The sequence below is a fragment of the Macrobrachium nipponense genome, chromosome 5 (genome assembly GCF_015104395.2).
Source record: "Macrobrachium nipponense isolate FS-2020 chromosome 5, ASM1510439v2, whole genome shotgun sequence".
In the NCBI taxonomy this organism is placed as follows: domain Eukaryota; kingdom Metazoa; phylum Arthropoda; class Malacostraca; order Decapoda; family Palaemonidae; genus Macrobrachium; species Macrobrachium nipponense.
In genome coordinates this window covers 93,144,961-93,172,838 of record NC_061107.1, presented here as the reverse complement: position 1 = coordinate 93,172,838, position 27,878 = coordinate 93,144,961, and the positions used below count along the sequence as shown (strand labels likewise).

Below are 27,878 nucleotides of genomic sequence, written 5' to 3'. Positions count from 1 at the left end.
AGACGTCAAATGCACAGTTGATGTGAATCTACTACAGACATGGTGACGCATGACGTCACATCAATTTTGTCACTAGTCTCACCTATAACTCCAACGATGAAGATCAGGGCGAAAAGTACCGGCACAATGTAGGTCTCCGGTCTTTCCTGATAAGGAATGTACTCGGAGGAGTTGGTGCCATTGATTGCTGAGTAATCGTAGTCGTCGCTGAAATTCTGGGTGTGCAAAGAGTCTTCGTTCTTGGTGACGTTAGTCGGGATTGCAAGCCAGTTCGACGCCTCCGACATCGTTGTGTAAGTAGCGTCGACAGTCACCTGTTTCTGGGGCTGTGATGGAGGAGGAGGCGTTTTGTTGCCAACTGCAAGGCTTCCGCTGAAGTTTGTGAATGGGGGCATACTGGCTGGATGTCTGCGGTTTTCAAGACTTTGGTCTCTTTACTTTGGTGTTCTTATTACTTTCATATTTTCCGTTCCAAAGATAAAATCATTTTCACATATGTTGTGTGCACATTCTACCTGTCTACAGTACATTTATAATTCGAATGATTACTACTCTATTCTACGCGTATATCGGAGTTTCACTGAACATATACTAATATAACATAAGGAATACGAATGTTTCCCATGCTTAATACTGAGGTACAGTAAATGTTTGTTTTCTGTTTACTCAACAGCAAGAAACATCTTCAATACTTGTGTGATACTATAAGAAGCATTCGTTCATATAACTTGAACGACTAACAGAGGAAGGTCTTCGTCTTTATTGTCCTGTTTCTTGGTACGGGTTCTCGAGAGGATTATCGATGTACCAGAACCTGCAAAGAGAGAATCCAGAAAATCTTTAGACCCCACAAATCATTTTCCTTCCAGTTGTTGTTGTTGTTGTTTTTGTTGTTATGGTTCCTGCTAATGAGAATACTTGATCCAATGGTACGTTTAAAAGATTATTCGCTTTACCTTGAAATAAGAGTCAAATAAAGAAAACACGCAGTTCATCATCCTTTAGAACAAAAGTAAAAATTGATAAATTTGCACGTTACTAATTATGGCATTGCTATTTTCAGTCTTCAAGATACTCTTATTGAGAAAACCCAGTATAAAGAGCCTCAAAGAAGAAGATGACTTAGAAATATTATTGACACATTTTAAAACAAATACACCACTACTCGAGGGTGTTTTATCATGAATAAGTTCGACAAAAGCAAAGAAAAATCTTCAAAACTGGACATACTCTCCATAGCTGACGTTGAAACGAACCGACCTCACAAACAAACCTGTCTCGATTGACAAATATAATTTTGCTTCTTTTCTCTTATTCATTTAATTTTGTCCTTCTACTTCTAGAGTAGTTCTAGTTCATCAAGAGTGGGTGAGTGGAATAGTAGATTTCCATCAGCGAAATATTTTGCAATTAGTATTATTATTTTCGTTCATATTCTTATCGAGGCTGCCATTTACCAGACAGAATTGAAAGATAGAGCGCAAAAATATGCAAAGCAAAAAGGTCTTAACTAGGCAAGTTAATACAAAGCAACACCTATGTCACTGCATCATTCCTATAGTTTTTTTTTTTTTTTTTAGATAAAAATGGCATTTTTTGCTATTGAAACTTGGGTTGCTTATGCAAAGGAAGGCTAAAAATTTATGTAAAACTATATTTAAGTGTACTATAATTCTAAATTGGCTTCTTCTTCTTCTTCTTCTTCTTCTTCTTCTTCTTCTTCTTCTTCTTATTATTATTATCATTATTTATTATTATTTTATTATTATTATTTACTTATTTATTTATTATTATTTATTGTTATAATTAATTATTTTACATTGTACCGGGGTAAAAATACAGTATTTATGCCAATCACTTTTAGTATTATGTTAAATAAATAAAAACAACCCATTTTTCATACACACATACACTAAACATCATTGCCATCATTGCAAATCATTATAAGAGTTACACAGCTTTTTTTAAATCTGAAAAAAAAGGACTGATTAAATAGGAGTGATGTAAATTACACATGATAAAACTAATCAGTATATCATTAGAGGTTAATAAGTATTTGTGCAAAGTTATGATACATGTGAGAAAGTGTATTTTTAAAGAAAATTAAGGGTACCTCTTGGTTAGCAACAAAAACATGTAAAGAAAATTCCAGCACATAAAAACCTAATTAAATTTTTTTTTTTTCTCAAATAAATGACAGATGTACATGAAATGTTATAGGAAAATATTAATGCAAAAATTTATTCCTTAACAACGGTAAGATTTCGGCAAAAACCGAGAGAAATCTGCAAATAACCAGGTTGAATGAAGTGTTTGATATTCTAATATTGCCCACATACAAGCTCACAAACACACATTTTACGGTACTCCAGTCAGCATAAGCGTGCAGTCACCGATAAAAACAAACCGGTATTTGATTTTTTTTAAATTTTTTTTGAAAGGAAAGCAAACGTTGAAAAAAAATTCTGGCATGAGTGGCAAGGGGCACGTTAACGACTTACTTCCGTCACGCAAAGCACGAAGCTCACCTTAAAGACATAAAAAATAGGCATATACTTCCGGCTCGCAAAGCACGAAGCTCACCGTAAAGACAAAAATATAGACATATCTCATTTTTTATTATGTGGCCACCACACGCTACCTTGGTGGCAGGGAAAGGGGGGTGAAGGGTAGGGAGGGACTTGTTGTTTTCCCGTTCTGTTATAGTATTATTCGACTGGTGGATATATTTCACTCAAGGTTATGAAATCTCAAAATGATACCGATTATCTTTTTTCAGTCATGCAGCAGAAAAATTCTAATCGGTTGTGAATAGATAAAGGTCTAAAATCTTCTCTTTCTAGTTTTGATTTGATGTTTTCTGTTGAAGATGGAAAAGACTCCCTTCTGCGTAGTGTAATATGTAGTTTTTTTCTTACCATAACTTTGTTACTTTTATTGTTCTATTACATCACTCATACGATATTAAGATCAACAAAATCTATACGGGAGTATCTTTAATGCCATATTCTCTTATTTTCTTTTAGGCAATATAGCTGCCAATAGATTTGTCACTATCAAGTCAAGTTAAATCAGGCTAATGGCTGGTTTAAGAAAAATGAGATTTGTTGTTTATTCTTGGCTGTTGCTATAAGCAGCGTCTTTAAATTATATAGATGTATACGGCAACTAAGATTACGCTTGAAGACAAATACAATCATGCAAGTGCTTAAAACGAACCGAATAATATTCCCCCTTTCCAGGCAGGGCCCCCCCCCCCCCCCCCCCCCCAAAAAAAAAGGTAGGCTTCTCGAAAAACTCAAAAGTGTTATTCATTCAGTGTTTTTTTTTTTTTAAATTATAGATTGGACTCCATTTCATGTATTTAGGGACATTTCGGAAACACCATAATCTATGCTCGAATCATTTTGAAATAGTGAGAGGACTTAATGAGGGCTTTACAGAATTCAAGGACCAAGGCAAAGGTACATCACACCATATCGTTGGGGTGTAGGAATGTATCACGAAGGTGCTAAACCAGTTCCCTGACTGCAAAAAGGCCTAAATGGGGCAGTAGTCCAAGGAAGGCTAATATGAGTGGCCAGTGTGTATAGGCGGTTCGACACGATTATGGTCAGCTTTCTTTATATGACCATGAAGTGACTGATTTTACTGAATAAAGAAAAATGCCCATCAGAAGTTTGTCCTTCATTCGACAGTGAATTAATGAATGTCCAGTGACTCTTCGTGGATTGATCAATGTGTCAGTGACTCTTCGTGTGTCTGTAGAGTCGGCCTACTATTAGGAAAAAAATTAGGCATATCTTAGTTTAACCACACCTAATCAGATCTCCTAGGGCTGACTCGAAGGAATAGGTATTTTCACGTGGCTAGGAACCACCAGGTTACTTAGCAACGGGACCTACAGCTTATTGTGGGATCCGGACCACATTATAATCGAAAAATGAATTTCTAATCACCAGAAATACATTCTCTGGTTCCACGTTGGGAGAACGGAGAAACGAACTTCGGACTAACAGTTTGTTTCACAAGAAATACTATAACACTCGTGAACATATTTTTATTTCAGGTTTTAACATCATTTACATCAGCTGCAAGAATAAAATCCATTCCCAAGGTTTATTTGCATCTCTTACTTATTCTCTGTATATGGTATTTCTAAATTAGTTCCCCTTCAAGTGCTTTAAATGGCAATAGATAAACGTCGTCGTGACCGAAGTACTTGAACGGATTTCTGAACAGTTTCTGACGTAAGAAATCCTTTCATCTCCCTATGTTAATATAATATAGTAAAGTAATGCATTGTATTTCATATTAAATTTCTGACTTCGAATTATCATTATTATTATTATTATTATTATTATTATTATTATTATTATTATTATTATTGGCCAAGCTGTAACAAAAGGTTGTACAGCAAAAAGGTACAAACACAAAGCCTCAAAAAATAAAAAAAAAGATAGCGATCAGTAGACTAATGCTAAACAAATATGGAGGTAAAGTATTGACTATATAAAAAGAAATTATATAGGTAAACTTATAAAATGTCAATATACTATCAAATGATGGGATGCAAGATTTAGAGATTGGGAGAGCATGTCATCTATATCATCTGCTCAAGATTTTAGACTCACAAGTCCAGTCTAAAAAGATTTAAAGACTGCACGAAGTCTATTAGGTGAAAGATCATTCATTCCCTTTTCTGTTAACTTTAAATCTATCCTTTCCAAATTCAGTTTGCTTACATCCAACAAACATCAAAGCAGCCAGGAAAGAAGTGGACTCCTATGTACGAATACTTCAGTGACCTCCCTCTGAGATTTTTCGTCATGTCAACAGAAAGGGAGATAATAGCCTATGCAAAATGCACAGTCAATAAGAGAAAACGACGACCTGTAAAGTGCTGAGTAGCAGGAATAGAGGTTTTCCTGGAACGGGGGAGCTTTAGTATTCAGAAGCATAAAACTTCTAGAAGGCAATGATGAAGGCATTCATTTCGGTAGGCGGGGTTCGAGTGCTGCTGATGTGTCAATGGAATTTTTTTTTCTTTTCCACGGGCGTTCTTCCTTGTGTTAGCAGTTAAGGGTTCGAAAATATTCATGTACAGATTCCCACCCCCCGAAACCAAACCCAACCAACAAAAACCCCAAACAAACCCCTCCAAAAAAACACCCCACCACACAGACACCATGCTGAGCTTGAGCGATAAGAGGAAAAGGGTGACGAAATAGTCCAGAATACACAACAACGATTTCATGTCAAGATTTCCACATTATACCATAAACTCCGCATAACTCCTCCTGTCGACTTTGGAATTCAATTCAGTTAAGCAACTAGTACCGGGGCTCAGTAATCAGTTATCTGCTTTACACCTTCATGCCACTGAAACCAGGCGTGTCATCAAAGTATTCTTTTCAGCATTTTTCCATTTTCACGGTGCTCCGTAACAGGCTGTTGTCAGATTTGTCTCTTATCCAGCTTAATTGCACTTAGTATTTAATGCAAGACCATTTATATATATGTATTATATATAATATATATCTTATTATATATATATTTTATATATATATAATAATTATATATGTATATAATTATTTAATAAATATAATAATTATATAATTATATAATTATATAATAATAATATTATTAATAATAAATAATATTATATAATATTTATTTTTAATTTTTTATTTTTTTTTTTTTTTGATAAGTTATATCTTGCTTTGATGTTTAAGTGATTTCAAAGTATTGCTGTTTTGAAACAATGCGTCCAAGGATTTGCACTTGTGACTTTCTTCTTCTTCTTCATTGCCCTTGTTGTTTTCCCATTTTTATATGGGGTTGCCGTTTCGGATGAGCCGTTTCCATCTATTTCTATCCTGCGCTTCTGCCTCATCAATTCCCTTCTCATGTAAGTCTCCTCTCACACAGTCCTTCCATCTCTTTCTTGGTCTCCCTCTTCTTCTTCTTCCTTGCACCTCCACCCCCATAGTATATCTCCCAGCGTGGTCCTCATCTCTCTTAAACAGGTGTCCATACCATCTCAGCCTCCCCTCCTGCACTTTCTTTGATACTTCCACCACCTTAGTCGACCCCCTTATGTAGTCATTTCTGATCCTATCCTCTCTTGTCACCACAGACATCCACCTAACCATTCTCATTTCCGCCACATCCATCTTCTTCTGCTCTGCACTTGTGACAATTAGTACTAATTGCTTTCTTTAGGTTTTGCACATATGATTCCCCCTTAGGTGTTATTCACGAGTTGTAGCGATCATGGTATTAAACGATATTAAACGATATTTGTTAATATGAAATATGTTACAGTGTATTAGACAAAAAATCACATACACACACATATTTCTAATATCAATATATATATAATAATATATTAATCATATATATATATATTATATTATATCTATCTATTATTATATATAACATAATAAAAATTATTTAATTATATATATCTATATATATGATATATATAATATTATATAATATAAATATATTATCTTATATATATATATATGTGTATATAATATATATATATATATATATATGTACATACATACATACATACATACATACATCATACATACGCAGTACGTATACATGTGTGCCTGTATGTATATGTATATATGATTGCAATCCCTAATGGGTCATTAGATATTCATCAAATACCTAATTGATATGGACGTGTTGACCTTTCCTTGGGACGACCTATTTTTTTTTTTTTTCATAACAGCTTGTTACTTCCCCGTCCAGGCTACGGCATATTTAAATTGAATGGAAGTTAATTAAAAAACAATCAGAATATTTGATTGTTCTTACCGCGACAACTGGAACTCCCATTCTATCAAAAAACTTATTACTCGAGAAGTGTTTTTTATATATAAAAAAGGAAAATATTACTCGACCTCTTATGCATTTTCACAATTTATGTATCTTTTAAGAAAGATAAAGTTTCTCTCTCTCTCTCTCTCTCTCTCTCTCTCTCTCTCTCAATTAAATCTGATGAAAAATGAAAGTGTGGAAACATCATAATTTATAAACCTTATCGGATATTTTTAGTATGAAAGTATTATCCTTTGTTTGTTTTGATAATGATCTCTGTTTCGTATAGTGGTTGTTTTCTCCTAGGATTTGAGCTTAACGATAATAATAAATCGCACGTGCGGTGTTAATTGGCCTTTGTTTTCTCCTCTTCGTTTCTTGCAGGTCAGCGGAGGATGACGTCACTGGGTTGCAAAATTTGGGAGTCACACTCTACGGCGTCGACAAGAAGTGATGTAAGTATTTAATACCAATTTTCCCAGGAGTTGAGGTCAATAATTGGTATTCTGCTTTGACGGCAAAAAAACATTAACATTAAAAAAATAACTTCATATGACACAACACCGCGAAGGAGGACCATGTGAGGCACTAGTTGCTATAGTAGATTCACATCAACCGTGCATTTGATGTCTAGGCCAGTCCCTTACGACGCTCTTGATTGGCTGTTGATAAGCCAGTGACAGGGATGGAAACTCTCAGTCTCTCTCGAGAGAGTTCACATGGGTAGGATCCATGTTCCACCCCTCCTTAGGGATACGTCTTTCAAAAGTATCCCTCATGAGAGGTGGAATATACATCCTGCCTAAGTGAACCCTCGAGAGAGACTGGGAGTTTCCAGCCCTGTTATTGGCTTATCAACAGACAATCAGGAGCGTCGTAAGGGACTGGCCTAGACACCAGATGCTTGGTTGATGTGAATCTGCTATAGTAACAAATTACGCATTTTCATTGATTTCATGAAATGTAACAGGAAGATAGGAAAATACCACTTGCCGAGTCAAGTGGTATTTTCCGCCACACCTCTATGAAGGCGATGGTTGTTGATACCCGGCCAATTTTCCTAGCGTGGCTAGTCAGCTTAACGAGTGCCACTTATTGGTCGAGGATCCTATTCATGGGGGATGATAATGGTTATCTCCTGCAACTGAGTAACTAACGGTGTAATCACTAGGTGCTAGGTTTTGCAGAACTTCAGGCTTACTAAAAAAAGGTTTTGCAGAACTTCAGGCTTACTAAAAAAAGGTTTTGCAGAACTTACTCCTAAAAAAAGGTTTTGCAGAACTTCAGGCTTACTAAAAAAAGGTTTTGCAGAACTTCAGGCTTACTAAAAAAAGGTTTTGCAGAACTTCAGGCTTACTAAAAAAAAAGGTTTCGCAGAAGTTCAGGCTTACTAAAAAAAGGTTTTGCAGAACTTCAGGCTTACTAAAAAAGGGTTTTGCAGAAGTTCAGGCTTACTAAAAAAAGGTTTCGCAGAACTTCAGGCTTACTAAAAAAAGGTTTTGCAGAACTTCAGGCTTACTAAAAAAAGGTTTTGCAGAACTTCAGGCTTACTAAAAAAAACAAAAAAGGTTTTTCGCAGAAACTTCAGGCTTACGTGAGAACTTCAGCTTACTAAAAAAAAGGGTTTCGCAAGACTTCAGGCTTACTAAAAAAAGGTTTTTGCGAACTTCAGGCTTACTAAAAAAAAGGTTTGTTGAACTTCAGGCTTACTAAAAAAAGGTGCGACTTCAGGCTTACTAAAAAAAAAGGTTTTGTAAGAACTTCAGGCTTACTAAAAAAAGGTTTTGCAGAACTTCAGGCTTACTAAAAAAAGGTTTTGCAGAACTTCAGGCTTACTAAAAAAAGGTTTTGCAGAACTTCAGGCTTACTAAAAAAAGGTTTTGCAGAACTTCAGGCTTACTAAAAAAAAGGTTTCGCAGAACTTCAGGCTTACTAAAAAAAGGTTTTGCAGAACTTCAGGCTTACTAAAAAAAAGGGTTTGCAGAACTTCAGGCTTACCAAAAAAAAAAAGTTTTGCAGAACTTCAGGCTTACTAAAAAAAAGGGTTTGCAGAACTTCAAGCTTACTAAAAAAAAGGTTTTGCAGAACTTCAGGCTTACTAAAAAAAAGGTTTCGCAGAACTTCAGGCTTACTAAAAAAAAGGTTTCGCAGAACTTCAGCCTTACTAAAAAAAAGGTTTAGCAGAACTTCAGGCTTACTAAAAAAAAGGTTTTGCAGAACTTCAGGCTTACTAAAAAAAAGGTTTTGCTGAACTTCAGGCTTACTAAAAAAAAGGTTTTTGGAGAACTTCAGGCTTACTAAAAAAAGGTTTCGCAGAACTTCAGGCTTACTGAAAAAATGTTTCGCGGAACTTCAGGCTTACTAAAAAAAAGGTTTCGCAGAACTTCAGGCTTACTAAAAAAAAGGTTTCGCAGAACTTCAGGCTTACTAAAAAAAAAAGGTTTTGCTGAACTTCGGGCTTATTAAAAAAAAGGTTTCGCAGAACTTCAGGCTTACTAAAAAAAAGGTTTCGCAGAACTTCAGGCTTACTGAAAAAAGGTTTTGCAGAACTTCAGGCTTACTAAAAAAAAGGTTTTGCAGAACTTCAGGCTTACTAAAAAAAAGGTTTCGCAGAACTTCAGGCTTATTAAAAAAAAGGTTTTGCAGAACTTCAGGTTTACTGAAAAGAAGGTTTCCCAGAACTTCAGGCTTACTAAAAAAAAGGTTTTTGGAGAACTTCAGGCTTACTAACAAAGTTTCGCAGAACTTCATGCTTACTAAAAAAAAGGTTTCGCAGAACTTCAGGCTTACTAAAAAAAAGGTTTCGCAGAACTTCAGGCTTACTAAAAAAAAGGTTTCGCAGAACTTCAGGCTTACTAAAAAAAAGGTTTCGCAGAACTTCAGGCTTACTAAAAAAAAGGTTTCGCAGAACTTCAGGCTTACTAAAAAAAAGGTTTCACAGAACTTCAGGCTTACTGAAAAAAGGTTTTGCAGAACTTCAGGCTTACTAAAAAAAAAAAAAAAAGGTTTTTGCAGAACTTCAGGCTTACTAAAAAAAAGGTTTCGCAGAACTTCAGGCTTATTAAAAAAAAGGTTTTGCAGAACTTCAGATTTACTAAAAAGAAGGTCCCAGAAAACTTCAGGCCTTTGTACTAAAAAAGGAACTTCCAAAAAAAAAGGCCTTACTAAAAAAAAGGTTTTTGGAGAACTTCAGGCTTACTAACAAAGTTTCGCAGAACTTCATGCTTACTAAAAAAATAGTTTTGCAGAACTTCAGGCTTACTAAAACTAAAAAAAATGGATTTCGCCAGAAACTTTCAGGCTTAACTAAAAAAAGTTTTCGCAGAACTTATCAAGGCTTAAGCTAAAAAAAAGGTTTTCGCAGAACTCAGGCTCTAAAAAAAACTAAAAAAGGTTTCCGCAGAACTTCCTTCAAGGCCTTAACTAAAAAAAAAGGTTTTCGCAGAAACTTCACGGCCGTTCTCTACTGAAAAAAAAAGGTTTCGCAAAGAACTTCAAGGCTACTAAAAAAAAAGGTTTCGGCAGAACTTCAGGCCTACTAAAAAAATAAAAAGGTTTTGCATGAACTTGCAGGCTTACTCTAAAAAAAAGGTTTCGCAGAACTTCAGTCGCTTACTAAAAAAAAGGGTTTCGCCAGAACTTATTCAAGTTTTCACCCTAAAAAAAAGGAAAAAAGGTTTCCGGCAGAACTTCAGGCTTATCAAAAAAAAGGTTTCGCAGAACTTCAGGCTTACTAAAAAAAAGGTTTCGCAGAACTTCATGCTTACTAAAAAAAGGTTTCACAGAACTTCAGGTTTACTAAAAAAAAGGTTTTGCAGAACTTCAGGCTTACTAAAAAAAAGGTTTCGCAGAACTTCAGGCTTACTAAAAAAAGGTAAAAAAGAGAGAAAATTGTGTTTCTTGAAAGAAATGTTTTTTTGTTGCAAATTTTCTCTCCCACCTTATGCAACTGGTCCCTGGTATAGTGATTAGTGTCGTGAGTTCGCTCCTCGTTCAGGGTCATGAAAAATCACTGGCTCTGTATCATGGTCAGTTACTGCCGCGGTCTGAGGTCTGAGGTCTGTGGTGGTAGGTCAAAACCAACATGTTATTTGGAAGCTTGAATTTTAAGTCAGTGGCCTCGTGGGCTTGTTCCATGTGAATAGGTTTCATCCACAGAATAAAAATAAAGTGTGAATTATTTGCATTGGTCACATTTAAAAACTTTTTCTTATTATTATTATTATTAATTATTATTATTATTGTCTATCACAGTCCTCCCATTCGAGTGGGTGGTATTTATAGTGTGGGGTTCCGGGTTGCATCCTGCCTCCTTAGGACTCCACCACTTTTCTTACTATGTGCGCCGTTTATAGGATCACACTCTTCTGCGTGCGTCCTGGAGCTACTTCAGCCTCTAGTTTGTCCAGATTCCTTTTCAGGGATCTTGGGATCGTGATTATGGGTACAATTTCCACTGGCATATTCCATATCCTTCTTATTTTTATTTTCAGGTCTTGATACTTATCTATTTTTTCCCTTTCTTTCTCTTCAACTCTGATGTCCCATGGTATTGCGACATCAATGAGCGATACTTTCTTCTTGATTTTGTCAATCAACGTCATGTCTGGTCTATTATTATTATTATTATTATTATTATTATTATTATTATTATTATTATTATTATTATTATTATTATCTGTAGAAACATATTACACTCGTCAATAAACTTAGTTGTACTGATGGGAATTAGCAGAAATCAGTCATTCACCCCACTGATGACAAAGTTCCCGGAACTACTCCCAGGAAAACATTATATACTTTAGGAATATCTTTCTCATAATGGGAGCTAGAACCTGTTCGGACGACACTTTTCGAACAGGAATAACCTTTTGCTGAAAGTTCTGACGATGCGAAAAATATCACAAATCAGACGTTAATGATATCTTTTTATTTTGATAGCAGATACTATTCGAAGATTGGATATTTCACCCAATTGCATAAAAAAATATACTAATGAGAAAAGTATTTCTGTACCCAGGAATCTTTGATATTGAACTTTTAGTTTTGTATAGAAATAATGATAACTTTCGGGGATCATCCTTACTTTATTACTTGCAGTAACCTAACCAATATGTCAACATTTCAGGGAAATGCATAAACGGTCGTGAAAATACTGACTCTTTTTTAATATTGAATGTCTGTTTTTCATGTGCAGTTTTTAAGGTTAATGAATACTCAGAGTAAAATACTCCAGATTTAACATTACATATAATCTTCAACAGAAAGAAATAAAATTGCCTAGTAAATTTATCATTTCCTCGAAGTTCTGTAAACGCAAAGAAACCACTTCTATCTTAATGAAAAAGCATACCTGTATAACGAATCATTTGTTTAGGGTCAATCAGGCATCAGCGTCTTTTTGTATAAAATGCATATCATTCCGTTATGAATTAAAAAAAAAAATATTTGCTGACGGATGAAATGAGGTAGTGGTACAAAAGCAACTATCTTCGTAATTTCAGTGCAAAATTGAAGCAAGTTACGCAACAATATTCTGACATAATATTGATGTGGAAATCAGTTTTTCCAAGGAAAATGAACGTCCTACTTAGTTGCCAACATCAATTTTTGTTACTCGGAACATGATGCTGCAATACTGACCGTGGCACGGGTTTAAGCTACTTTGACTTGATGGGAAAAGTCAGATTCGTCTGAAAGAGCCAATTAGTACGTACGCCGAGAATCATTTGTCGTGAGAGAATAATGAATAAATGTAAGTGAAAATGGTGTAGGGTTTGATAGGTATATGACCATAAGCACTATCATTATATATATATATATATATAATATAATATATATATATATATATATAATTCTATATATATATTATATGATTAGTGCTTATGGTTATATGAACCTATCAAACCCTACACCATTTTCACTTACATTTATTCATTATTCTCTCACGACAAATAATATATATATATATATATATATATATATATATATGTATATATATATATATATATATAATATATATATATATATATGATAGTGCTTATGGTTATAGTATGTACCTATTAAACCCTACACCATTTTCACTTACATTTATTCATTATTCTCTCACGATAAATGATTCTCGGCGTACGTACTAATTGGCTCTTTCAGACGAATCTGACTTTTCCCCATCAAGTCAAAGTAGCTTAAACCCGTGCCACGGTCAGTATTGCAGCATCATGTTCCGAGTAACAAAAATTGATGTTGGTCTTATAAAGAATTAAATAAGAACCCGGGAGACAGTGAGAATAGTGGTTTCAATAAGAAAGTGAAAAATCTGTTAAAAGGTAACGAAAACCTAATAAAGAAGTTGTGTGTGACCTCTCCATCGCTACCGTATATGTATGGTACGATAAATACCCATAAAACAAACTTTCCTGCCAGACCAATTATCAGCTCAGTGGGTTCCGCATCTTATAAATTAGCGAAGTATTTAGTGGATATCCTTAACACATTGGTAGGTAACATCTCTAATGCCAATAGAACAACTTAAACAATGTGTAAGATATGCACAGGGAAATAGTGGTATATTTGTACATGTTAGTGAGAACAATCATGCTATTAACTGGGAAGGGGCAAAAAAGCTGGTGTGTTCTAATAACGCAATGGAAAGGAATATCATTGAATCTAGTTTTATAAAAGAAAGTTACAACAATAATATGAACATCAGTCAAGGAATGTATAAACTTGATCCTTTAGTATCAAAATAAATTTGTAAACTGTTTGAATTTTAAGGTAGGCTGTAGAAATGTATGGAAATAGGATTATTATATTTGTAAACACAGTAAAGGGGACAGTAGTGGTAATGAGATGTCCAACCCCGCCTCCCTGACACCTGTCAGGTGTGGACTTGTTGTCTCCTACGGTGGGTACCCTAATCGGTAGTATCCCTTGAGAATTTATTGTAAATTTTAGCCAAATGATTTTTGAAAGCCACTCCTACCTTGACACCTGCCTGTGGGTGGATCTGCAGTCTCAAACGGTTGTATGTTCGTCAGTACTGTCTCTGTAGTATATATACTTGTGACTTCTAATACTATGTATCAGTCCTTTGTCAATGGCTTGAAAATAAAGCCGAAACCGGTCAGGACCAACACCCTGTATCTTATTTTTCACCTGTGGATATATAATATATATATATATATATATATATATATATATATATATATTATATATATATATATATATATATATATCCATGGGAGGAGAAGACAGGAATACAGATGATGTAGCGGGGGTATACATAATCAATTGCAACAATTGTGGAGACAGATATGTGGGGGAATCAGGTAGGGGAATAAGGACTAGAGTCCAAGAACATAGAAGGGCAGTATAGCTTAACTCTCAGGGGAATGCTATAGCTAGACATTGTTGGGAAAATTGCCATAGGATGGATTTCAAAAACAGCAGGCTTATATACAAAAGCAACAAACTTAGTCACAGGAGGGTAGTAGAAGGTGCACTTATCAGAGAGATTAAAGTAATTGAAGGAAACAAAGATTTTACCTCAGAATATCCCATAAGCCGAGCTTTGATATTAAAAGAAGCTAAGATTGACCTTGCTGACCTGGAGATTAGGTTTCCTGCCCAACAGACTTTTGGTGACCACACCCTTACCACAAGGGTGAATCCCATTGACCATCAGCTCAGGATATCAGAGCGACAAGAGGGGATTGGCAACTCTCAAGAAAGCCAGAACAGCCATCACATAAATGACAGCTCAACGAGAAGAAGTTCCAGAAGACTGCTGGGCCTTGACCCAGGCTAACATCCCAAACATCTCTTGAGAATGGGCCACAGACAGGGCCTGAAAGTACTCGAGTGCGGAGTAAAACTAAATGTAAATACTTAGAAGTAAACAAGTTACAAAGTGATTTTGTGGGTTTCTTTTTCAATCTTCAGAAGAAAACTGAAAGAAGTTTTTGTTTGGTTCATCATATGGTTAATTCTGTTGCCTCCTTTCTTGAGTTGGTACCCAGCATCCATCTTCTGTAATACTTTTGCCATGGGGATCATGGCTACTATGAAGAGTAGTGGGGACATTAAGTCGCCTTGAAAGATCCCTCTTCTAATGTTAACCTCTGCTAGTTTTATTACAGAGCTTGCAATTACTGATGGTGTTTCCCTCTTCCCCATATATTTTCAAACATTCTATTAGCCATGTGTGTGGTACCAAGTCGAAGGCTTTCTTGTAGTCTAGCAATGCCATGCTTAGGTTGGTTTTCCTTCTCTTACTATTCTTCATTACGATTTTGTCTATGAGGATCTCGTCTTTTGTGCCCCTACTCTTATTTTTATTATTAGGCCTTTGTCCTCTAAATCGAGAACGGCATATGCTGTATATTAGGTCCACAATAATATTCAGTGGTGAATTATATTGATTTTATAAAAACGTTACAAAAGCTTTCAAACCCTGTCCTAGTTACATCTTCTGTCTAGACTGAAGATGAACCCAGGACAGGGTTCGAAAGCTCTTGTAAAGTTTTTATGAAATCAACATAATTCACCACTGAAAATCATTGTGGGCCTGATATTCAGCACTCTTATTATTATTATTATTATTATTATTATTATTATTATTATTATTATTATTATTATTATTATTATTATTATTATTATTTCCTACTTGGAGCTAATATTCATATGAAGCAAACTAGAACAACACACGCCAGTATATACACGTACATAGGATGTTATTTGAAGGGGGAATAAAATACTTTTAGTAAGGAAAACATGTTTATTGAGGCTCACCAAAACCAGCATAATGTTTATTAAACAACAGGAACTTGAAGTGTGAATAACCTGATAGTATGCAAAATAATAAGTGGCATGGATTCCATTTTAACGTAGTCGATGCTGAATGCTGAAATCAATTAGAATTTCACGCTTGAAATTTAGATTAAGAAAAAGGGCTAAACAGGGTTTCTTCTGGAGTTGGTGAAAATTATAAATACCACTCTTGAGGAAAAGCAAACAGCTACTCCGTGAAAGAGGTAACTCTCGGGAGGCTGCTGAAATCGGGACAAGAGAACAATATTCCAAGTGGCTTTCATGCCGACATTGCTATTGATGCAGGGACTCGATTAACAAAACCACGTAACGATATCTCAGCAGCATTAGAAAGTACTTTTGGAAGGACTTCAAAATGAAGCCCAAGATATCAACACTACTTATACAAGACTCATAAAGGACGAAGGCACAATACGTAGTCAGATAATTAAAAGTTGTTTCCTTGGTCTAGCTCAATGTCCTCTTCAGTGATATGACACCGCTTAGTGATTCCTTCAAGACCTCTTTTTAAGCTGGGAGTGACGTCATTTCTCATTTGAGAGGAGGAAAATAAAAATATAAATAAAAAAATCATGTTACTAAACCAGTGAATGCCACCAAACGCGACTGAGACCAGATAAAATCGCTCGAAGACTCATTGGGAACTTGATAAACAATGACATTCTAAAGCCAGTCGCTTTCATAACAAGAGTTCTTAACGCTTGGCACACTTTCAGTTCAACGTTTACCGAACGGTAAACATAGACTGCTCTAAATTTTAATTTGTGTGTACTAGCTACTTTAAAGCAATTATCTACATGATAGAGACCAGAAGAAGCATGGGGCTTGCCAGCAATTGTTGTAATCTGGGCTATCATAGCCCTTGTTAACATGCACCATACTTCACAATTTCTCATCTTAAAATAGACTCGGTATCAAATAAAAATAGAGCGCCAAGTCTTTGAACGTAAAGAGTATGATGAAGTTCTTTTTGAAAAATCACAACGTGCTTTTTTACACTCTCTGTCTAGGTTTTCCAGGAATAATTTTTCCGTGGGTGAAAAGCAGATTTCATAAAAATAAAGGAGGATGAGACATAATAGATACTATATCAAGGATCACTGTAAGAATGATTGATTAATACAACCCAATGAATTTTTAACAATTGAATATACACAATACTAGATGCTAATAATAAGAATTTGTGCCAAATCCCTTTGTGTGTCAAATATAGTATTACACTTTTTAGTCTCTTTACATTATATTTGATTAGAATATTGTTCAATCAGATGATATGATATTCCAGTGATACCATGGTTGGGACCTAAAGCAGCTTTTCATGTAATGAAACAGCAATTTGATAGCTAGAATTAATGATTAGCCAGGAAAACCTATAATTAAATAATCGCCATTAATCGTCTCTGCAAAATTTGGATGATGAAATAATATCTCTGGAAAATGGACACCGAAACAATTCGAGCATGTTATCTGTTCCCAGATGGCGTTAGCGATTGTCACTTCCAAATGCAATTTCTGGTTACAATATTGCAATGAATACAATTAGTCGTTTTTTAATTGCGACCGAAATCAAATATTTAGAGTAAAAAAGGCAAAACTTGTTCAGTTGGTGATTGCTATATACGATCGAGCTCGTGAGACGGATAAATATTATTATGTTATATTTCCTAATATTGTGGCTTGAGGTTTATGTATACCCTAATGTATTATTAGCAGGGCGCACAATTTCATACCATACCTTTATTTAACGATCTTTCAAGATATAAAACCTCATCATTAAGCTAAAAAATTGACAAGGATGAGAAATCACTAAAATTACAATAAAATTAATTGTCTTACTAAAACTTCAGTAAAAACATAAAATAAAACGAACAGCACATGCAAACTAAAAGCTCGTTAAATAAAGAATGTTCTTCCTGGTCTTGGCAATATCATATGTTATTAAGCTATATATATATATATATATATATATATATATATATATATATATATATATATATATATATATATATATGTATATATATATACACATATATACATATATAATATATATATATATATCTATATATACTATATATATATATATATATATATATATATATATATATATATATATACACATATATACATATATATATATATATACATATATATATATATATATATATATATATATATATATATATATATATATATATATATATATATATATTCGTGTGTGTGTGCATGTACATATTATTCTTATTTGATTTGTGAAGTGGGCTCGTTCTGTATGAATGTTTCTCAGTTTTCATAATAATTCTCAATTGCTCTTGATAGGGAAGCAAATGAATGGGAAAAAGCCCCTATTCAAACTGGTACTGACTAAATACTATAGTGCAAGCTAATTTAACCTAATCATAATTTCAATTCAGATTGGCTCCTTGACGCACTGTTCATATCCCATTCTTTGTTATTGTAAGTTCTTTAACAAAATATTTAAAAGATGAGAAAGCAAGTACCAGCTATGAGTGCTACAAATGACGTCAGTGCGATCTTGAAACTCACGAAGTCCTTAACCTTTAACCCTAGCGAACTTTTTCCTTTACATTATACATTAATCCTTGCGAACGGTACCTTCCAGGATGCATTTAGCAGTAACAGGAAGGTAATGATGAGGCAGGGCTTCGTTCCCGTCACATTGAATTGCAAATCGAGACCCAGGATTCTCCTCTTGGAAGTAGGGGGAGGTTCAGGGAAATGGTTTTCCCCCTATTTATTAAGGATTTTGCATTTTGAATTTTTCCACGACACCTCACCATTATTTCTTTTGTTCCTTAATGAATGACAGAACTTGAATATAAACAATTAAAAAATTACGCTCTCTTACAAGAGCAGTTGCTCCTGGTGAGAAGTTTTATCTTAAAATTGAACAATTTTAACCTTAGTGCAGATATATCTGAAATAAAACAGCGCTGGTTTCGTTATCCTAATACCATTACATAGTTTAGGTCTCACGTGGTATACTATTTCTTTTCTAAAGTACATACTCCCATTCATACGTTGCCGTAAAAAAATATGGATTTCTAAAAATAGCTGGATTATGTGAAAAGAATAGAGGATGGTACGTCGGTAGAAAAGAAAGAAAGAAAGAATGAGAGAGAGAGAGAGAGAGAGAGAGAGAGAGAGAGAGAGAGAGAGAGTCGAACAGGTAACATGTGTTTGGCGAGGGGCAATGATATCCTGGAAGATGGAGGTCAGTGGCACATTGTGTGTAAAGGGTCTGGGCTCGCTGTCAGTCGGCTATTTGTGTAGAGATGTTAAGTAGCAATGGCTAACTATACTCTGTTTTTTAACATCTGTCCATCCGCCTGTGGTGTTTGCGCCTGGTAACATTGCGTCCCGGGCTTTAAATAATACCCTATTTCGAATATTAACGGTGCAATTCGCATACAGTAAATTATTTAAACACTTTTCAGTTGCAAATGTACACCCATATATCCTTTTATTTATCTAAAACTTACACATAGCGTGGATGGATAGATGGAAAAAAACAGAGTATAGATGTTTTCTGAACTTGTGTTCATCCAAGATTTGTCAGTTGGTAAAGTAGAAATTTGGTAGTGACCCGTGGCTTTTTAATTAAGATTTTTTTTTCTAAATTTTATAGAAGTATATCATGTTCGGGGAATATTATTTGTTTTTAAATTATATATGTATAAATAGTATATATATACATATACATACACACACATATATGTATATATATATATACACACACACACACACACACACACACACACACACACATATATATATAATATTATAGTATATATATATATATATATATATATTAATATACTAATATATAATATATATATTTATTTACAATAATTATACCTATATAATAGTATATATATATATATAATATATATATTCTATATATATATATACATAATTATATAATAATATTAAATATATATTATATATATAATTATATCTATATATAACTATATATATAAATATATATATATAGATAAAAATATTATATATTTATATATATATATATATATATAAATATAATATATATATATTATATATATATATATAATATAATATATATATATATATATAGATAAACATATATATATATATATATATATATATATATATATAGATATATATATATATATATATATATATATATATATATATATATATATATATATATATATATATATATATATATATATGTATATATATTATATATATCATATATATATATATATATATATCTATATATATATATATATATATATATTCTTTACAAAAAATTTGTTATACTTTCTAAATAAGTGATAGAGACCTGCATTTTAACCTTAATTTTCATGTATTTCGTCTACATGTTTCACGTATTATAAAATTATGCCTTGTTCTATGAAGTAATCTTTCTTTTTTTTTTAAGTTCTTGGGCAACAGTTATGTAATATAACTCGTAATTTTGATGAATTGAATTAACCTTAGTAAACTAAATTTCCTTTGAAGAATTTGGTCGTTCAAGAAAGCAAATATATAATATTTGTCAAAGATGCACTTAAAAATTGCCAATAATAATGTCTTACAATGTTTTACAGAAAATTCTGGCAATTACCTGGTTAGTTTTTACCATTTCCAGGAGATACTTGATGGTTACCTTTCATTTTATCATGGCACGTGAATATATATTCAGTATTCCAGCTTGATACAAATAATAAACTCAAATATATTTCAAGGCTTTGATAACGTTTTTCATGTACATTTTTTCAGTCTCGGCCTATCTTGGAAAGGCTTCCTTCCACGTAAACAAAATTCTCAGCTCCATTCACAAATGCTCGTTTGCCCAGACCAGTTCTTGAGAACTTAATTCCTCCTTTGAACGCAGGTTTTTCCGGTGCTTTAGTTATGATACATAGGATGAGTGGTCATGTCTGTGGATGTTATAACAATATCGTATATTTACTCCCTTGGTCCGCTGATTATGAAATAAAAAAAAATTAACATTAGATCTTCCAATATCGATACAAAAGCATGAAATCCTCTCTCATGCTTTTGGCGCTTCGATTCCTAATCGCCCACGCTCGATGCATTATTAAACAGGAAGTAATATATTCACTTTCAGTGTAATACGCAAAGACAGTTGAATACATTTCCTATTCATTCAGCAAATCAGAAACACATCTTACAATCACTAAAAGATTCAATATGAAATTTCCCCTGAGATTTAATGGAAGCAATATTGCAGGCCCTAAATTGAAGTCGAACAAAAAATCTATCCACTTCGGCACACATCCAAGAGGCGAGGGAATTAATGTTGACGGAGTATAAAAGTATGGATGTATTGCCATTTATGAAGGCAGTGAGGGATAAGGAAAGAAACAGTTGATGAAATTGATTGGGAAAACAAGAACTAGCTCGAGTATATAATAAATATAGGAGAAATCACGGCCGAATGACTAAATTCATAATATATACTAGTGTATTCATATATATATTATATATATTATATATATATATATATATATATATATATATATATATATATATGTATATATATATAATATATATATATATATATATATATATATATTATATATATATATATATCTATATATATATATATATATATACACACACACACACACCCACACACACACATATATATATATATATCATATATATATATTATATAATATATTAATATATATTATATATATATAGTATATATATATATATATATAATATATATTATATATATATATATATATATTTATATATATTCATATTTATATATATGTATATACATACATACAAACATACATACATATATGTGTTTGTGTGTCTGTATGTAAACCCATTTTTCTTTTTGTGATAACAGTTGTAATGTATTATCTATATATCAGCAAATAAATATTTGTTTTGTTCCATTTCACCCAAAGTATTTCGTTGACAGAATGCTTATAAGTATGATTTCCCCCGAAGTCTTACTTAAACGAACAGTAATTACGTGTTTACGTCCTTTGATGTTTGGATAATCTTGACTGAAGGTCTCTCAGTAACTTGTTTGTTCAATCCTTTGAAACTAACTTAAGCACGTCCTTCGGACTTGAAGAAGAGAAAGTTTGCAGAAACACTTAAACTATGGAAGAGAATTGTTGGGACTCAATCCATGTGGAAGCTCGGTAATATGAAACTTATTTTGTACAATTTTATGGGCGGGTTTACTGGGTATCTCTCTCTCTCTCTCTCTCCCTCTCTCTCTCTCTCTCTCTCTCTCTCTCTCTCTCTCTCTCTCTCTCTCTCTCTGCTAGATGCCTGAAGTTTATTAACAGAGTTTCTTGCATCGACGTGCACTTAATCGTTGTTGTGGTTTAATTTTTCTTTAACTGGAATAACATAAACAATTTCTTGTTTTTTTTAATAGTTCAACATTTGCATCCTGAAGCACGACCCTGAGATGCATATGTATGAATTGTGGATTAAATTACGAATTATTTGCAAAATAGTTCCCATTAATATGAAAGGTTTGTCCGAAAACCAATCAGTTTACCTGTGTTGGCTCGCTTCTTTGTTTTAAGCATAATGTAAGAGGGTGAATGGTTCTTTATATTGCCTGCTAGTATTTTGGCTCTCGAATGTACTCAATACGGTATATGTAAAATAAAAAGTGAACTATTGCGTCACAAATGGCAATACACACACACGCATGTATACGTACGCATTTGTCACGTGCTGTTTGGTGACTTGTTGCTGACACACATGTATATATAAACATGTATGAACAAAGTTAAATAATTCAGATGCAAAGTACTTTCGTTTGTGACCATGTGGTAATAAGACGAAAGTATTATCATCTCTATTATTTAATTTTTCCTTCATGACTGTAAATATATATATATATATATATATATATATATATATATATATATATATATATATATATATATATATATACATATATATATATATATATATATATATATATAGACATATATATAGATAGATATATATATATATATATATATATATATATAGTATATATATATATATATATATATATAGATATATATATATATATATATGTATGTATGTATTTCTTTTAGAAAGGTTGTACGAGTATATTTTTCCAGCTATAAAACTTGATAGGTTTCTAGGTCATGGAATATCAAATGCATATTCCGTAATCGAAAAGCTCCAGTTTTTCATCTCATATTGCAATCTATCATATCGCATTGAAATTCATAGCTTATCTTTTCGCTGGGGTTACGGGAGAAAAAAAATTATCATACGCATAGAAATAAATTAAGCAATGTACTCATGTCTCATGTGGTATCTGTATAATACTAAAGCCAATGAATAGTGATAAAAAATCGTCTTGCATAATATTAGCGATAAAGAAAGATAAAAATAATGAATGAAAAAACTAATCCTTAAGGTCCAGTCATCAACATATCTTGTCGCGCCAGTACTGGATCCATTGCTTGGCCGCTTCATTGGTGTTCAAGAGGTCTTGATCTGTGCAGGTGGGTCCCAGTTCACATTCACGAAGAATGTGTTGCACTGTATGTACTGGATAGCCAAACTGGCATTCACTAGTGGGTGAGAGTACCCATTTATAGGTGTTGCTTCAAGTCTTACCCACTCCAGTCCATGCTCTATTTAATGTTACCCAGTCTTTTCTTGAGATGGTTGTTCCACTTGGAAGTTGTTCATTTGGGCTCTGGATGGCAGCATTTGGTGGATAGTGGTTCCATTCTCTCCACTTTTGGAGCCTATGTTGGGCTGACTGTTCAGGATCCAAACTATGGATGGTCATGAAGCTCTTCCTGGACTTCAGTCTTCTTGCTGAGGCCCTATGACCAGAGAAGGGGTGTCTCATAATATTTTCTTAACTATGCTTTTGTGTTCCGGCATGGATGTGTCTGCGGATGTGTGGTGGTGCAATACCCGTCAATCTGTATAGTGCGGGAAGTAGTGTTGGTTTCAAGGTGCCCGTTATTAGTCTACATGAGTTGTTAAGCTCAGGATCTATTTGTGAGCGTGGCTTGAGCTTGCCCATGCTGCTGAGCAGTATTCAGCAGTACGTAGAGTAGCATAACGCCAGAGCTGTTGTTCTCAGTGTCTTCGGATCTGCTCCCCAGTTAGAGTTAGCAAGTTTGCCTAGTAGATTGTTTCTCGTGGCATCTTTTGTTTCCTTATATGTTCCGCAAAAGACAGGGTTCGGTCTAGTGTGACTCCCAGGTATACAGAGAACCAGCTTGCTCAAGGTTCTCATTATTCCAGATGTTTAATTTTCTTTTTGCCTGGTGGTTACTTAGGTGGAATACACACATCTGCGTCTTTTCAGGATTGGCATTAAGTGAGTTACGTTTGTAGTCCTCTATGATATGTTCAAGAGTAGCTGTTAGCCTCCATTCGATAGTTTCGAATGTGCGCCCTTGTGTGGCGATACAAAAGTCGTCTGCATAGTATATAAACCTTCGGATGTTATCAAGCTCTGGCTGGTCATTTGTATAGATGTTAAAAAGTATTGGGGCCAGAACAGAGGCTTGTGATAGACCATTTTTCTGTGTACGATATCTCCTCTTCTTGCCATCCATTTCAACAAAGAAGCGTCGGTTTTTGAACATTGATTATATGATCTTCACAATCTTTGTGTTAAGCACAACTTTGGCCAGCTTTAGGAGAAGCATTCTATGATTTACTGTCATATGCAGCAGTCAGATCTACAAAAACTGCACCAGTAATTTGTCTGGCCTAAGGTCCAGTGGAGACGAGTAATGAAACAACGGCAACCAAAGAAACAGGTGATAAAATTACTCGAGCTAATTTGGAGCGATAAAATAAGGAATCCCCGTACTCAAAGTAATTTTCACACATTTCATAATCTTTTAAGAATGAAATCAAAACTGCGTACGAGGTAAACTTGATCAAATGATCAAACAACCAAATTTAGCCGGTCATTAAAACCATTGATGGCTGGATGGCGTCTCCTATTTCACTCACCACGGGGGTTCCCAGGTGTATGGGGCATCGGACATAGACTTTGGGTTTTGGAACCCTTCAGCTGACTAATAAAGCGTGTCCGGAATTGTTGCTGTATGCGTTCACGACTACTTTTAGGTACCTCTTTCGCGAGGTCTTTTGATCTCGACGCCTGTGATCAATGGCTCTTGAAAACATGATTCACGGTTGAACGTCAGAGCTTCGGGAAATGAAAAGGCATTTGCGTGATGAATGAGTCTGACGGGGATGTTGGCAGTAAAGAAGCTGCTGCTAATTATCGTATTTCCAAAGTCATTAATTTTCCGGGCGTCGCTTTAAAACGCACTTGAACGTCCACCAAATAAATGAAATGAGATTCCGGTCAGGATTATGCGCCTCTCTCTTCTCTCTCTCTCTCTTCTCTCTTCTCTATCTGCTGCCTCTCTCTCTCCCTCCTCATCTCTCTCTCTTTTTTATACCGATCGCTAATTCGTCATAGCGACCGCATTAATACTGGTAGGATTAATAAAGACTCGTCGTGTGTGAAAGTTGACCTAGTAACACGCCCATTAACGCTATGTGAAGTGTTAGAATTGGTATTCTGTGAATGCACAAAAGGGATTAGCTGTTGACAAATTCAACAATAAATATATTAAGAATACAAGAAACTCGTGAGATCGATTAAAACATTATGTTTCTTTCACAGATAGCTTTGAGGCACCTTATCTCCACCAAGAACCGCAAATAATTCCTTGAAGGTTTTTGTGAATACATTTATTTCTCGAACATGATAATTATTTTTATGATTAGCAGTTTCATATTACTATCAAGACTGTACACCACTTATTGTTAAGAAACGTTGAAATGAATTGGAGAAAACTTCATTTGATGCAGCCAATGCAACAAGAAGAAAGGGAATTTTTGATAGGGAATTATAAATTTATTATAGTCAAAATGAGGAGAGAAAAAAAGGCAGAATATCTCTCTCTCTCTCTCTCTCTCTCTCTCTCTCTCTCTCGGCAAAGTATGAAATCAAGCCGAAATATTAATAAGGTCAAGGACAAATTCATTTTAGTTATCGTTGTAAAATTACTTTATAAAGAAGAGTATCACTAACGTTTTGTATTGTAGAATTATTATGGGTTTTATGCGAGAGCCCTAATCTTCATATAAAAAGAACTATATCGTGTTTTACAAATCGTTAATAAAAGACAGCTAAGTAAAGCATTTGTATCTAGGAATTAAAATAGCAACATTACTGAATGAATTAGAGAAAACTGCATTCGGGAAAGGGTGACTATAGGAAAAGTTACAACAAAACTTATCATTTTTAAACTTCATTATTACTAGAATTAGTACAATTAAAAAGATAACAGAGAAATTCATGAAAATATTCTACTGCTCATAATAATCATATTCGACATTATCATTCATTAGATATCACGTATTTTTCCTCCTCCAGTAAATGACGATCCCCTGAAACGAATTCATAATAAGGTAATGCGCTCCATGTATTTTGGGAACCAGCGATAAAGAAAATCCCAACGCTGAATGCCTCATTAATTACAGCTCGCCTGCATTTCTGAAATCGGCGAGTATTACCAAAATTATATTATTTGGGAACAGAGTTTCATTTTATGGGAAGACTTTTTCTTCAGGAAAACCCTTATTGTTTTTTAACCTCCTCTCAGTCTGCTTATAGACAATTATAGGTGCTCAGTCTGATTAAAGTTTTGTTATTTGTTATATGAATTAAAAGCTTACGCTCACTGTCTGTAAGTAGTTTGCTGTAAATATTGAAAGTTCCCGAAAGCAGCAATGGTGTCGGAATTTGCATGAGTTTTTCAAGTCGGGCGGAACTTCTCATAACCGCTGTTAAATGTAGAGAAATGTGTGACATGAAACATTTGTACTTGATAGGCAATAATAGAAATAATCTGAGAGGACTGAAAGAAAAAGTCAAGAGGTCTCTGGTTATGCAAGGAAGGTACAACAAAATCATGCAGGAATATCACTAGTTTTCCATCTCGTTTATGTTTTTATGTAAAAGTAATAATTCATCAAAACATCTCACAAATACAGATATCTCAGTTATGTAGTAGTTTGCGTAAACCGATCAAAATCAAAACAAAAATTTTGTAACACAATTAGAGAAAGTTTGTACTGCTTACGTATTTTATTCCTGCAAATATAAAACTTCAAAATGTATTCCGCAATATAGTAAATAAATTCATGTTGCTCTGAAATTCCCAAAGACATGGTCAAAACGGTCGTAACTACTTAAAAAAAAAATACAACTGCGCTATAACTTCAGATTCGTAAAATCAAATGTACAGGGGTCTTGTGAATGGAAAGAGATAAGTATTCAAGGACTTTTCCTCATCAGTGACTTTAAAAAAAATATTTTCATCCCTTCGTCGTAAGTCAAACTCCCGGCAACTTTGCACACAATTTTTTTTATTCTTTTTTATCAAGTGGTTGTAGGTCTGTTTAAGTGACCACTCTTGCGTTTGCAAATCATATTTCGTCCTGTTTCGTCAATACGAACTTACACACGGAAGAAGAATAAAGAGACCATAAGAAAGAGGAAACAAAAATATGAAAACCTTGAACGACAGGTAGCAGTAGTAAAATCTTCATAAACAGCGTTAGTTTGTATTTTGACCTTTATAAACTAATATTTGTTGCATTTCTCTCAGCGCAAATAAAAAAAGAAGAAACTGTGTGAACGGTGACCTGGTCTATGAGAATCCCCACTGGCGAGGAATGCCTTGAAAATTGTTCTTGTACAGCATTTGAATTATGACGAATAGCTTTATGAACATTAATTTAATTGAAATATTTGAAGTTTGTGTTTGCTGTTACTGAAAGTATGCTGCAAATTTTACTTCTTGAAATTTTCTCAATCAAAAGTTTCTAATTATTTGCGAATATCTGTTAAAAATATTCCATGTATGCAGGAAGATAGTTGTATTACTTTTAATAATATTTGATGATGTACTCAAATTCAAATTCGAGTGAACAATTTTCTTGCAGTTTAGAGACCCCTTAACAAGCTCCAATTAAATCCACATCGGGTGTCGGTAGAAAATACTATAGAGAAAATGGTTCGTTTACTCCGGTATATATACATATACACTATATATATTTATTATTACTATCATTATTTTTGTTATTATTATTCAGAAGTTGAACCCGACTCATAGGGAAGAAGC

General features: G+C 33.9%; 1 protein-coding gene across 1 annotated transcript in view; it reads right to left on the bottom strand.

Moving 5' to 3' along the window:
- The window catches only part of LOC135215125 (neuropeptide CCHamide-1 receptor-like), an 88,391-nt gene that overhangs the window by 9,168 nt on the left and 51,345 nt on the right, over nucleotides 1-27,878 (bottom strand). Inside the window, exon 2 of the mRNA XM_064249578.1 lies at nucleotides 83-814. Within this exon, the coding sequence (XP_064105648.1) occupies nucleotides 83-395 (313 nt within the window). The 5' untranslated portion in view covers nucleotides 396-814. The remainder of the gene's footprint in view (nucleotides 1-82; nucleotides 815-27,878) is intronic.